Source organism: Lagopus muta, chromosome 2 (genome assembly GCF_023343835.1).
Source record: "Lagopus muta isolate bLagMut1 chromosome 2, bLagMut1 primary, whole genome shotgun sequence".
In the NCBI taxonomy this organism is placed as follows: domain Eukaryota; kingdom Metazoa; phylum Chordata; class Aves; order Galliformes; family Phasianidae; genus Lagopus; species Lagopus muta.
In genome coordinates, this window is record NC_064434.1 from 76,858,160 (window position 1) to 76,873,170 (window position 15,011).

Sequence of the window (15,011 nt, forward strand, 5' to 3'; positions counted from 1 at the left end):
GTTTGTGCTCCTGTTTTCTAGTTGTTTTGAATAGAAGTATTAAAATGTAATCCTGATTATGTTCTACATACAGGTTTTCTGAGCCTTGGCATTATGTTTTTTGGATGTTTCTGTGCATTTAACAAATTTGCTTCCCTACCTACCAGCAGCTCTGCATATGCCTACAGAGCAGAGCTGTGGTTTACTCCCCCCTCCTTCTTTTTTTTTATTGAGTTCTTTCCTGCTCTGCTAAATTTCAGTACCTGAAGGAGCCTACAGGAAAGCTGCAGAGGGACTTTTTATAAGGGCATGTAGTGATAGGACAAGCGGAAATGGCTTTAAGCTGAAAGAGGGTAGATTTAGACTAGATATTAGAAATAAATTCTTTACTGTGAGAGTGATGAGACACTGGAACAGGTTGCCCAGAGAGGTTGTGGATGCCCTGTCCCTGGAAGCATTCAAGACCCGGCTGGATGGGGCACTGAACAACCTAGAGGGAGGTGTCCCTGCCTATAACAGGGGGGCTAGAACTAAATGATTTTAAAGGTCCTTTCCAAACCATTCTATGGTTCTAAATTGCTGTTAATTAAAAGATGTGGTAATGTATTGGGCAGCATGAAGTCTGGTTTGTTTTGTGTATCACACAGTATAAAGAGACTTGATTTCAAGTTTTAAGTAGAAAATGTTACTAATTTATGCTGTATTTGAGCAGATGGAACTGGTGATTCTTCTGCTTGAAAGCAGAGTTGAGTTAATGGCAAAACAACTTCCTGCATTTCATGTGAAATAACTGTATCTTTTTCCCTACAGGCAGAGTACAACGTTTCAAAATGCTGGAGGTTATCTGGGTGAATTTAGAGATTACATTTAACGTGTTTGTGTCTTCAGAAATTCTGCTCCTGCATTTCATGAGCTAAAATATTTTATAAAGATGAAGTTGGATACCTTTGCTGATCTCCGAGTTGACCACGTCCTGTGAATTCAGACATCTTCTGAAGAAGGAGATTTATCAGACACGTGGACTTCTGTTGTTGCCTAAGGACATCCTTCTCTCTCTTTTTTTTCTTTTTTTTGCATTCTGAAAGACTATCTGCATGAAGATGGATTTGCATTTAGCATACAGGCTGTTGGGTTAGATGAGAGAGGACGCTGTTAATGAATGACCAACGTTTATTTCCATCTGCGTTTCCAGCTTTTTTTTTTTTCTTTTTTTTTTCTTTTTTTTTTTTTTTTTAACACAAAAATGAAGGACAAGTATAAAACAACAGAGCTGGTGTATTTCTCTGAGGCCTTTATGTAAGCCCCCGTTGTCTGGACCCGGTGCTAAGGGAAAGCAGTCTGCTTCTGATCAGCTGATTGTGGCTGATCTGTGGAAAGAGAACCTTTAAATTGAAGCAACTTCCAGCTTCTGGCTTGCACATAATGAAAGGGAAGATGAACAAGTTTTACTGGTCAGGGGCATTTTGCTGAACGAAGAAAGGGAAAGTTAGATGATCCTTGTTTAATTTCAAACCAAGAACTGACCACATTTTTCTTAGAATTTGCCTACTAGGGAGATCTCGACAGTTTAAATCAAGTCAGATGTCAGCAAACGACTCTTCTCCCCCATCCTTACAGAAGTTTTCCCCGCCCACGTGTCATGCTGCTGCACCACAAACCCCAAGTTTGTCTTCGAGTCCCCTGTCGGGACTCTCCAGCCGTCTCTCCAATGGCAGTTTCAGCACGCAGAGCCTCACCAACTCCCGGGGCTCTATGCATGGGGTCTCATTCCTTCTGCAGATTGGTCTCACGCGGGAGACTGTCACCATTGAAGCTCAGGACCTGTCCCTCTCTGCTGTTAAAGACCTCGTGTGCTCTATAGTTTACCAGAAGGTATGGTATAACAGCACCACATTCTGCTGATGGCAGTGGTTGTTTTCTAACAAACTGCTAGGAATATCAGTGTGAAATGCACGGCGAGTCTGATACAAAGATCCCTGGTAGATGTTTGCAGTTGCACACAAAGAGATTTAGCTGATTCCCAGGATAGAAGCTTTCAATTTAAACGGAATAAACCTTTCTGTTGCATTCTTGCTTGTGAAATCCAATAAAAGAAGCGTAGTAGTAAGCTGCTTTCAAGGATTAGTTTTCACAGTATGGTGAATGTGTTTTTTGCTTTCAGTGACTGTCATCAGAGTTCCACTAACTTTGTCATCAAGTTTTTACTAAAGTTTGTCCTTCCTCCTGCTGTTATGAGGCATTCTTGGTACAGTACAGCCAGCTGTAATCAGAGGACCAATTGTGGCTGCAGAAATACACTGTGAGCCTGCAGACTTGCGTGATGCTAGCTTTTGTTGTTATTTCTAGTTAGTAATTAAAAAAAAAACAAACAACCCCAAAAAAACCCAACAACAAACAAAAAAACCCACTCAACAGCTCACACTGCCCCAGCATCATTCTTCCTTATACCAAATACATGCTCTCCTCTTCTATGAGAAGCCTGTTAACATAATGCCTACTAAGAGATGGTTGACCAAAAAAAAAAAAAAAAAGGAAGAAATCTTACCATACTTTTGAAATATTGGCCAGGCTGTTGCAAAATTCTTTCTCTCTGAGAATGAAATAACGTTGATCTCATTTTGTATCCAAGTTTTATCCTTATTTACGTTAGGCAGGTTAGATACTACTAACCACTACTCACTACTGAGAAACAGTTAACACCGTTTCATTCAATTAATTATGAAATAATTGCTTTTATCCCTAAAGGAAGTTGAGGATATGTTATTTTGTAGGGAATTGCTTTCTCCCTGTCCTTCACTGTAATGGTTGGCGTCTTTTGTTGATTAGTCTTACTGGGTAGTTTTTTTTCCATTAGTATTTGAGAGAAACTGAATGCAAATATTATATGAACTCTTGTTTGCATATACTTGCATATCTTTTTCCCCATCTCACAACCCATTGCATCTTCCAAATGTTTACAAATTAGTTGGCAGGCAAGTTGATTTCATAATCATTTTATGGCTTACCACAATGTGCTTCATCACGTTAGTGCCTTTCTAAACAGACAAGTTATGTGGGTCAATTTTCTTTTTTCTTCTGTATTTTTTTTCCCCCTGTGCTATATGCGTTAGGTGCGATTTTTGCAGCCATTTTAGGGCCTTTTTCTTCCTGTGTAACTCCTTGTGTGTGCATATATCCTGTCTTCTCTCTTGAAGAAAGATGAAAGCAAATATATTCACGCTTACTTTTCCTTTCTGTTCTCTAGCTCAATTTCTTGGTATGGCTTAAGGAGCTTATTACATGCTGAGCCTAATCTACTGCAAAACTGGTAAAGATTTTGGGATCAGAGTTTGCCTTTTCCCATCTGGCTTTGTTTCAGTGCATGCTCTGCAGCTGATGCTACCAGTACTCAATGAGTGCCTGCTTGCAAACAGCAAACTCATCAGGAAATGTACGGTAGATTCATCTTTCGTGAGTTGTTCTGCACCCAGTGCACAAGTGGCAATATCCTCCCTCCACCCTCTGTCTGACAGTAATATGTCCTGCCTGCATTTTATTCATAGATCTGGTGGCTGTTGCAAGCATATTGAATGTGTTAGTGCTAATATATAAATCCCTGATTTGTGTAAAAAGCTGTAAACAGTGTTCTTCTGCTGTGCATATGGCTGTCTGTTTTTTTCCAGTTGCAGACATGAAGCTATTGGGCATGCCTTTGAAATTCAGTGGTGTTAAAGCTTCCCTTTGCTCTGGCATTCTGCAGCTTGCTCATACTGTCTTTTCTTGACCAATTCCTGGTTATCACTTTTAGGATATTGTAGTTTGTTCTTGTGATAATTCTGCAGTTAGCCTGCAATTTACTGCTGCAGTTTTTTTTAATGGAAAAGGACAGATATCTTTTATATTTGGAATTGTTCATAGCTTGTCTTCTTATTTGAATGGTATTTTACTCTACTAGGATTAAACAGAAGTTTCCTTACTCATTTATATCATATCTCAGACTCGTATTTCTCTGCCTATCTTGAACAAAACTTATTTGAGGGAGCAGTTTGGTTAGGAACTAAGCACTGTGTTTACCTAATGCATTTTCACAGTGTTTTTTGTCTTACCAGTCTTTCTGTGTTGGTGATGATCAGTTGTGCTTCCTGTTTCAGATGCTGCTGTTCTGTGCAGCTTGTTCAGTGTTTGCAGAAGGGTGCTTAAAAGTAGCATCAGCAGAACTGAAACTAAAGAAGCAGCAGGCATGTATTTGCAGGAGAGAGTGATGAGCAATGCAAAGATTTGATGTGTCTCACAGCTCTGTTAAATACGGCCAACATCAGGAGAGGAGCAAAACTGCTTTTTCAAGTTGAATTTGAGGATTGCTAAGTTAATGATTTTGCATATTGGAATGCTTAAAAGAAGTCCTCAGCAAAGCCTGGCTTGAGACACAATAGGGATGCTTCAGAATATTATTGATCATAGTCTTAATCCATCTTTTCTGTTCATTCCTTATGTAGATTGCTGTATATTGAAGTACCAGACATACAGTTGTCAGGGAGAGTCTGAAGAAGAACCAAAGCAAGAACAGATGGGAATAGAAAGTGTGTTTAAAAGCAGAGAGCTGTCTGTAGGAGAAGTTGTAGATGGGCAGAATGTGTCCTTGCACTGTGATAAAGTGTTACAGAGACAAGCTCTCAATCTTGCGTTTAAACACTGTTTGTTCCGGATATGAAGAAGCAGAGCGTGCTGCTTGCTAGTCTAAAACTAGAAGCTTACATGTGGTGATGCACCGCTGTCTGCAAGCTGAGAATTATGTAAGGCAGCATATGGTGTTATAAGTGCTTTATTTCAGTTTACTTATTTCTCCTAGTTAAAGTAAAAGCTGTAAATGAAAAACATTTTATTGTTCTGTTATTACTTTAATAGCTTGAGTATTTGCAAGGCAAGTTTTTCTTAAGCACGTCTTTACTTATGTGACTTTGAAACTTCCCTTATCTACCCTTTTTGTCGATTAACCTATATTTCACACTTTTCATTTTCAGTCATACGCAGCATCCTCTTTTACATACCTTTCTTCCAATGGCCTTGCTACGTTTTGCTCTGAAGTCAGCCACTTGTTCACCTATCTTAGGGTGTTTGCACAAAATTGTCATCGCTCTTTCTAACCGTTGCCGTCTCTTTGACTTGAGTGCTGATACGCTGCCAACCTCTACAATCTGTTTCTAATCTTCCAACCTAGTTTTTTTTTTTTTCTTTCCACTTCACTGCACCCTCTTACAGTCAAAGGGGGGCACTTCTTCTGTCCTACTGATTAATAAACCTCCCTCTGTATTTTCATAACGTCTTGTGGCTATACTTCCTAACTCAAAAGTTAAAAATAAAACCAAAGCCAACCCAAATTTACTTTGTCACTCTTTTGCTTATCTTTCTCTGCCTTTATATTTCTAGTTTTCCATTCATGCTTGCTACTCTTGTTTCTTGTCTTTTATCTTTTTCATACTGAATTTGAACCCGCCTTTTATTTTTTCTGTCTGTGTTGGATCTTATCTTTCTGAGTTCATCTCCAAAAGTAATTTTTTCTTCTATGGTCTCTCTGTTTCAGATTGTTCTTAAATCATCTCCACTAATAATGTTTGCAATTCTGCTATCATCAAACCATCTCTTCTGTATGTTGTTTTTTTCACTTTTATCTTTGTAGTGGCCTCAAGATTCTCTCCTTTGCTAATATAAAAGTTTGAAATGCATATTTTGCATCTGTTGCTTTTATCTCAATTCCTGTTACTTCTATATTTGGTGTCTTTGAATTGCTGGGAATAGCATTTTTGTTGTCCTCATTTTTGGTCATCCCACCTTGATCACTCTTTCAACTACTTAAGTAATTGTTTCACAGCATCAAATTTGCTTTTGTATTCTTATGGCTACCTAGATTTCTATCTTTCTTTATGCTTCTTTGTACTTTAATCTTTACCACTTTTCAAGTTTGTTTTTTTTTTTGGTCATCTTTTTTTCTCTGTACAGTCTTAAGGTGACATTGTTTACATTAAATTTCTTCTTATCAACGCTTTCTTATTACTGTTAATTTCCTCTTTATTTAGTGCTACAATATGTCATTTTCCCTTGTCTAAATTCAAGCTTTGAATTGTTAATAGCTACTTACAGCGTTTAACATGTACTCATTTATTTATTCAGTGCTCTGAATTGTGTAAGGTGTGGAGAACACAGTCACAGCAAGTATAGTTGCATTCAAAAGGAGTTATATTCTGCATGTTTGTGGGTCTTTCTACTGCTTGTGTGGCTTCATACTTCAACTGCATTTATAAGTGTCTTGGTTCTGGTATTCTTTGGTTGAAAATTTAAACTGAGTTGCATGTGATTGTTAGTATGCATGTGCTTTCTTGATTGTTCTGGCTCTCATTTTAATTAGTCTAAGTGAGATTTTGTTTTTGATAATTGAGTTATGACTGAAGTCTGTAGATTCTTTGGAAAACAAGCCAGTTTTCTTTGAAGATGAACTACACTTGGGGGAAGGAGACAAAAGCTGAGATGTGTCCAAACATTTTGCTTTGAAAATCAGGGAAAAAAGAGCCTGACATGTAAAACATACAAATAATGCTGTTGTCTTTTCTAACCGAGTGACAATTAACTGTATGCTTGTATTATTTGTATACCAAAGAAGTTCAGTTTTAATGGAACTGAACTGCAGTGGTTTAGATAGATAGTTCTTCTTTAATGGCTGCTGAAGAGGGTAAAAAATGTTGTGAGAAGACCAAAACATGTGGAATGACTATGAGATGTCTTCTGAAGGTTTGGACACTGTCGTAATAGTGGGGAACTATCTAACCCGTTTGTGGCAGAGGTGTTGACTTGAAGCTTAAAATGATTTCTAAACTGTTAACAGATGTTTTACTAATAAAATACTGAGAAGTAAAAGAATCCCATTGCAAAGATCATATTACAATTGATTGACATTACTCTCAGAGTTATAGAGATCCATTTTTAGTAATTTGGTGTACTAAGAAGGTAGTAATACTGCAACCACTTTTTTTTTTTTGTTGTTGCACCTCCAAATTAATATTGTAATGGTTCACAGTGCTTATTTTTGAGTGGCTCTGAAATGAATCCAAACCATGCTTTGTACTCATGAGCTGTATTTGAATGTTTTTCCCTGTAGGTCTGCCTTCTTGACTTGCCATCTGCTTTCCTTGTAGGAGCTAAATAAGGCAGCAGAGTTAGAGAGCTGGGGCACAAGAGGCAAACAGGCCTTCAATAAAATGGGGGAGGGGGCTAGGGGAGGTTAGGGGGCAAAGAGATGAAATACGTGCGGGGCAGTGGAGCATCTGCAGTGTGTTAATAGGTTTCTGTGCTGGAAAACCTAGCCAAGCAGTAGTCCAAGTGTGTCTGTACTGAGGCATCCGGAGAGGGAAGTATCTCATGCACCATGCTTGAAGCCTAGTTCTCTGTGTGATAATGTGATTTGGCACACGATTTTAAAGAGTGGGAGTGGATAGCTGCATAAGCATGCGGGAGAATGGATGAGAGTGATTTCAGTGAACGAAGAGACTTTCCAAGGTAAGGGTATTTTGCACCATTAGACTTGGGGATTAACTTCCAGTGATTTGAAGCATTTGTTTTGAGTTATGATGGGTCATGAGATACTGGATCTTGAAACAATATCCGCCTACGCTTTTCCCCAGTGTGAATTTTTGGCAACTGGTCCAGAACTTCGTAAAGTAAGTCCTGGAACTTGAACTAGAAGGATTTTTCAGTTACTGCCAAGATAGAAAGAAACCCAGTTGTATGTTGCATTTGTCTGGGGAAAAGGAACGGTGTAATGCACTATCAATTAAAACTAGACATGTTGTAATACTTACTTTAAGCATTTGAGTGATGCCAATCGTTTTTCCCAGCATAACCCTAATAATGCAGTAGTGATAACTGTGCTAGTACTGCCCCAGTGCAAAGGACCACATATATTCTTCATGTATGTTAATATTTGTGTACCAGAGATGAACTTGGCACAGTCCACGCATATGTAGACTTCCCGCAAGTGATTTCCTGTAGTTAGATGCTCTTTTGGAACTGCTAGCACTGGGAACAGTCTCTCTTTTGCTTTTAGGAAACATAGTGATATTGGGATTAGCAGTTTGTTTTCTGAGTGACCGTGCAGATGGTTTGGGCTTTTAGGCAAGAAAGTAATAGCTACATAATCCTGTAAAATAAAACAGGCTTTAAAAAACTCGGCTTTGAGTTTTGTCTTCAAGTTTACATTATGAGCTCTTAACGCATCAAAGGAGCTCGATGGTGTTCCTCCTTAACAACTTCATGTAATTGAGAGTAAGGACAGCTATAAAAGCTGTACTGTGCTGTGCTACAAAAGAGAAAAATTTGGTAGTGTGCAAGTTGAGCATAGTTTAAGGTTGCGTAAACATTCTGTTAAGAGATACTACTTGAGGGGGGAAGAAACACCTCAACAGAAAAATCCCCGTGTTAATTGATGAGGTTGTTCTTGGCCAGCAGTCCACACGCATCCTGCCTGAAGTGCCAGCAGGGAATGTTGTATTCCTGCTGCTGAAGAGCAGAGCAGGGCACTGCAGGCCTGCCAGGAGCACCAAAGCTAAGCCAAGCATGTTAGGTGTGGGCTATGGTGGGCCACCTGTGCTGCTCGGGGCCGGCTGTGCAGAGGGCAGCCAGCCTGGGGCACCCAGGCCTGTGTGCGGTCTGGTAAGTTGGTCTGAGCTCAGGCATGTGGAAGGGAATGCTCAGGGACTCCGTGCAGCAGGGTCTGTTCTTGTCTAACAGGGGAATGCAAGGGAAGGGCAGGACTTGTTTATCAGATGTGAAAGGTGTGGTTAGGGAGGACTGAATCCGGCAGTCTGCAGACAGCTGCAGGCCCAGGCAACAGCGAGGCCGTGTGCTCCCAGTGGGCACAGGCACAGGGGTGCCGCACACACAGCTGTGTTCCCGCACTTAGCACTTGTGGGTGCACAAGCAGTACTAACAGCCTCATCCTTCTCCCTTTGGCAGTTCGTGATGAAGCTCTGGTAATGGCATCATATGCGTATAAACATGCTGGGCTCAGGTGCACTGCCCAGCAGTGGCTGCTGGATCCCAGTTTCCCCAGTTGCTGGCACCTGAATACATAAGCTGCTGAGGCAGCAGCCCCACTGTGGTTGTTGGTGCTTGGTTTCACTCACTCTGGTCTTTCTACTTGCTGGCAATATGGATACATAGGTATTCCAACAATTTGGCTGTACAAAACATATAGAAGTTCTGAATGAAGTCTGTCACATGCATCTGCAGCAGCTGTATGCAGACAACTTGCAATACCTGTTACCACAGAATTCTGCTAGTCTTGTTCGGCCCAGGATTGTAATTCTGCTGTTTATCAGGATGGTGTTTGTAAATAGAGGTATTATCTTTTATGGGTTAAATATTATGGTTGTGAAAACAGACAAGTCATTTCATCTATGTGTAGGTGTACTCTTTTTTGAGAGATGAGGGCAGTAAAACATGTAACCGCAGTATCGTAAGCACTCCTAACAGCTCAAAATGTCAATTTAATTAATGTAGAGCTGTTTGAGAATGTTGTTGCCAACTGTTCTAGTAATCTTTAGTGGATGATTTTGCTTTTTCTCTTACGGTACTTTTATTCCATAAAAATAAACTGAGTGTAAGTGTGCAATTTACATGAAACCCAGACCTTAGTTACAGGTGCTACACTGTTGTTTACAAAATTTGGTGTTCATGTTGTTGCTACTTTTGAAGGAATGTAACAGTAAATTGTTTTTAATTATTACACTTGCTGTCACAAAGATGATTTGACTATCCATCTGTAGATTATACAAGAAATGCTTTTTTGTATGTGATTGTGATCTCTAGTTACTGGGGTGGAATACCCTGCATCCAGTGTGTAGGGATGCTCTGGCAGCTGCATGATAGATTTATGGGCTTGAGGAATGAAAAAAAGAGATGTATCTTTATCAGAAGAAAGGGTCTTAAATCTGTGAAATATCCCAGATTTGTGATGTTATGCCCATATATTATGTCCATAACACTTGTGATTTGTAGGGGAGTTTGTGAACTGAGAACAAAGAGGCAATAGTTCAGACCACCTCTAAATCATCAGTTGTCCGTCCTGACAGCTGAAGTTGACTACCAGTGTCAGTAAGAAGTGTCACATTTATCTGCAGGCTGATAGCTTCTGTCTGTGCTAACTTTCTCTCCCTTTTGTTGGAGTTGTTAGTCAGCAAGGTGGTGCCGTTGATGTGCTACAATTAGAAGTTGTCTTGAGGAATAAAATTGAATGCAGCATGGATGTGTTAACTTTGTGTTATTGATACTAACATTAAATGTGATTCATGGCTGAACAGTATGTATGAGATCAAGGAGTAATACCTCAGAGTGTATATTCAAATCCTGTAAATATAATTTACTTCCTTAGTAATTGAACACGGAAGGCTTTGTAGCTTTACAGAAGGGCCAGATTTACAAATATGGGGGACTGGAGGAAAATCTGTTGTGATTTGGCATAAGGGGCCATCGGAGTCCAGGCAGTAGTTGGACAATGAGCAACCCTTTTACCTTCTTGTGAGGAATGTAAAATAGCCCCTCAAGGCCTCTGCGTCCCACAGAAGCCTATTGTGAAAGTTTGTAAACGTACAGGACGTGCACACCAAAACAGAGAGGGCCACTTTAATATTTTGGATGAAACTGCTGCCGGAAAGAGGAAATTATTTTCTCTCTGAGTGGGAAGGGAGTGTGAAAACAATGGCCAGGACGGATACCTTCATTATGTGTTTGATTTGGTAGAAACAAGTCTTTGGCTACTTTAGCTGAGGACAATTGATACACCACAGGTTTCATGCAGTTTAGACCCTGCTAGTGACTGTGCAAGGCCTATACTACCAAACTGTAATCTGTTTACTACCTAATCCATTGAAAGTTTGTCGTATGCTATTCTGTGCTTTTTCCCACACTTCCTATCATCTGTCAAGCACTCCTGTGTGTTTATTCACACCTTGAGTTTGATTGAGTTCTGCATTAAGTAAAAGGGCCAAAGAAGCTGATTGATTGATACTCATTGCTCTCCAGGATCTACTCCTGCCCCTTTTCTCTGTGAACTGTCTGTTAATTTTTAAACTGTTTATTTTAATAAGTTAATAACATTCACCGATAGAGAGTGAAGCAAATACAGAATAAGAAAACTATTTTCAGTGAAATGTCACAGAATCACAGAATCACCCGGGTTGGAAGGGACCTCAAGGATCATGTAGTTCCAACCCCCCTACTACAAAGAGTCATAGAATGGTTGGGGTTGGAAGAGGCTTTTAAGATCATCTAGTTTCAACCCTTCTGCTATAGGGAAGGACATCTCCCACTAGACCAGGTTGCTCAAAGCCTCATCCAGGCTGGCTCTGAGCACCTCCAGGGTGGAACCATCCATATCTGTTTCCTATATGAATTTGGAGTATTACTCTCTGTCACTGGGATGAATTTAGTTAATATGCCTGCAAATCGAATCTGTTGTGGAATGCCAGCATGGAGCCTTTTTTGCTTGCTTCTCTAAGGAAATGTGGCAGGTGCTCCTGAGGTGTCTGGAGCAGACTGCCTGGCTGCTCAGAATATCTGTGAAGTGAGGCCTGTAGGAGGTGATAAGCTGAGTTAAAGATCTGTGTCGGTTTTCAGGTTGGCCAGACTGATTACTCATGTCAGAGATTAAAAACCCAAAGAAAAACCCCAAATGCTCCATTTCCTCAAAAATAAGTCAAGCAGATCAGGCTTCCCCCCCCGCCTTTAGGACAGTTAAAACACAGAAGTTCTGTAGCTATTATTAAAAGAAAAAGAAGTTCAGTTTGTGAATAGGATTAGCAAAAATCATGTGTTAATTTGAGTTTACTTTTTGTTACAGTTCCCAGAGTGTGGTTTCTTTGGCATGTATGACAAAATTCTCCTCTTCCGGCATGACCTGAACTCAGATAATATTTTGCAACGGATTACATCAGCAGAAGAGATACATGAGGGTGATCTTGTTGAGGTTGTTCTCTCTGGTAGGTATTGTTCTAACAGTGGAACAGTACTTTATTCAATTGCTTAAAAGAAAACGGGCCCTTATGGATTAGTAATATCATGCTTGCCTTGAACTCTTTTGATTAAGTAGTCTCACACTGGGTCAGTGTTTTGGGGTGGAGATTTCCAAGAAAACTGAGTGGTACTGATGCATCAGTGCTAAGTTTTGTTGTTGTTTCATTGTTGTGTTTTAATCTTCTTTGAGTTTATTAATTGTTGAAGGTGAAATGCAGGTAGTATTCAGGATTTGCTTTTTCAGTGGTGTTGGTTTTCTTTTGCTTAGATCTGACAGTTTTTTCAGCCTGTAGGTTTTGCATTGACGGTTTGTATTGCTTTTAAAAGCTTCCTATTAATGCAGTTGCTAATTCATACCCGTGAGAATGCAGTCTTAAGAGTTACTGCAGTGTTTGAAAACAGTTTCTTTGAAATAATGAAGTCTGTAGCAGCAGTGGTATTGACATGTAGTACCCTAACTAACCTGGATTGTACGTGCTTCTGAAAAACTCCATTGAAGTCAACTAAAAATCATCTGTAGACTACTTGCTAGCTAAATTGCAAATAGAAGCTGAACCAATATTGAGCAGTTCTTCAAGGCTTTGAGGAGTCAGTGCCAGACTGAGGCTGCATTCTAGAAAGACAGAAGTCTTGGCTGTATTGGGGTTTATTACTTGGGTCAATAAAGTATGATTTTCAGAGTCATAAGGCTGAGTTTCTTGGCTGCAATTCAGGACCCACTGTTCTAGGCAAGTTTGGGATGTTCAGTAATTGATCATCTTGGTTTGAACTTTTCATTGCTTCTGGTTAATGGCACACTGGGGGAAACTTTTGCGTCTATCTTCTTGACAATCTCTGACAGTTTCCTTATAAATAGAGACAGACCACGAGGATCTGAGGCATTTTGAAGACAAATAAATCTCTTTCAATAGGATTTTTTAAACTGAGACATGGAAATCTGAATATGAAGTGTTATTATATATTGTAATCAAAGGATAATAGCCATGAGGGGAATATAATGTTGCCATAAATTCAGTTTTTCTCATTTCAGAGAAAGAAAAGAGGACAAAAACTCATTTTAAATGTATTAGTGCTTGTTTAAGAAACAGAAGAGGTCTAGTGAAGTTTCCAGTGTTCATGGAAACTCTATCCATAGTTCTGTTTGGACAAGTTCAATCTAATAACTTTTACTGAGAAAGTCCTGAAGAAGATAAAAGTCTAACCTGTCCTTGGGTTGAAAATTTTGTGAATTGCTAAACAGGTTGAAAATTAACTTTTTCTCAGTTATTTACCTCTAAGCTGATTTTAATAAAGCTTGTTTTTTTTTTTTTATTCCTTCTTAACTTAATGAGGGAGGTTTCCCTTTAAACATGAAATGGAAAAAAAAAAAAAGAACAAACCAACAAACTCTGAAAATTGCATGTTTTATTCCAAACTCAGACTGTTGATTAGTTGTGGCTGTCAGCCTACAGTCTGATGGATTTTTTCCTTAATAAACAAGCTTTCTGAAAATAGAGTATTCCACACAAAATGTGTATTTAAATGTTATACAGCATAATACTCATATGTAAACAGCTCATTAGTGTTCTTTGAGTCTGCCATTTTATAACAAGAGTATGTGGAAATAATATATTGTTGATCTTATGACAAGAACCATAACTTTCTGCAATTTTTTAAAAGCTTTGGCTACAGTTGAGGATTTCCAGATTCGTCCTCATGCGCTTTATGTGCATTCCTACAAGGCTCCTACTTTTTGTGACTACTGTGGAGAGATGCTTTGGGGTTTGGTACGACAAGGACTGAAATGTGAAGGTAAGTCTGTGATTTTTTTTGTTGTATTTTGGTTGTTGATATTTGTATCCATATTTGTATGAAAGAGGAAAATGCATCTTCTTCAAAATGGAAGCACATAATGTTTTGTAGCGTTGGAAGTCTGCATCTGGAAACCCGAATTCTGATCCTGACTTTAATGCAAATTATGTGTGACCTTGGCAAACAATTGAAGAATTGTACTTGTTTCTCACTTTGAATAAATATCTAGCTGACAGACTTGTTCCTTGCACAAGGAGCACATTCTTTGGAGAGACTCCTGAAGGGAAATCCCATTGCTTATGGCCTTCATCCAGCTGGCTGCAGAACGTTCTGCAGCCTGCTGACAGGTACCAACCCTGCTCCTTGGCTCCCGTTCTCCAGAGCAAAAGAGTGATGAAAGCCTCCTGGTGGGAGGAGAAGAGAGAAGGGAGATCAGCTGCATCAGAGTCTTATACCTTGTTTCTAGAGCTGCACTTACTGGAAATCAATAAATAAAGCCAGCAGTGCAAAAAAAGCCGCTTCTGTGAATCACATCAAGAACACTAACATAAGAGTGTTTAACAGAACAGTTTGTTTCTTTACCATTCGTTTGGATCCAATTTTTCAACTGCTTTATCAAAATACAGATACTATTTTTGTTACTTCAATTTTTTTTTTTCTTCTTTTTTTTTTCTTCAATTTTTTGTCTGAAAAATCATTTATTTCAGGTTGTGGATTAAACTACCATAAGCGGTGTGCCTTCAAGATTCCAAATAACTGTAGTGGAGTGAGAAAAAGGCGTCTGTCTAACGTGTCTTTACCAGGAGCAGGGCTTTCAGTTCCAAGACCAGCACAAGCTGAATACACATCCTCTGCTTCTGAAGAGGTATGTAATGTGAAAGGGGAAACAATTCCTCGTTTTAAAACTTTTTATCTTTGGTGAAGTAGCTAGTGTTGTGCGTGGTTAAAAATGATTATGAGAGAGCTGGATTTAACCACTGTGGTTGGTTTTAGTTCATTTTTAAATCTCTGTTGAGTCCTAGACTGAGACATTTACAGATAGCTATTATTATTGTGAGAAATGGAAGGAAATGATAAGTTATGTGTTACTTTGTTCTTACTCTGTCTCTAGTGGTTATGTGAGCTATGAGAACCTTGAATTTGGGAATGATAAAATACCTTGCTGCCTTTGTAATACACATTTATTCTGTAATTACTGTATC

General features: G+C 39.2%; 1 protein-coding gene across 1 annotated transcript in view; it reads left to right on the forward strand.

Annotated features, from left to right (window-relative positions):
- PRKD3 (protein kinase D3) overlaps positions 1 to 15,011 on the forward strand; it is a 42,535-nt gene that overhangs the window by 2,194 nt on the left and 25,330 nt on the right. The window contains exons 2-5 of the mRNA XM_048937714.1: positions 790 to 1,851; positions 11,846 to 11,984; positions 13,678 to 13,809; positions 14,517 to 14,674. Of these exons, the coding sequence (XP_048793671.1) occupies positions 1,561 to 1,851; positions 11,846 to 11,984; positions 13,678 to 13,809; positions 14,517 to 14,674 (720 nt within the window). The 5' untranslated portion in view covers positions 790 to 1,560. The remainder of the gene's footprint in view (positions 1 to 789; positions 1,852 to 11,845; positions 11,985 to 13,677; positions 13,810 to 14,516; positions 14,675 to 15,011) is intronic.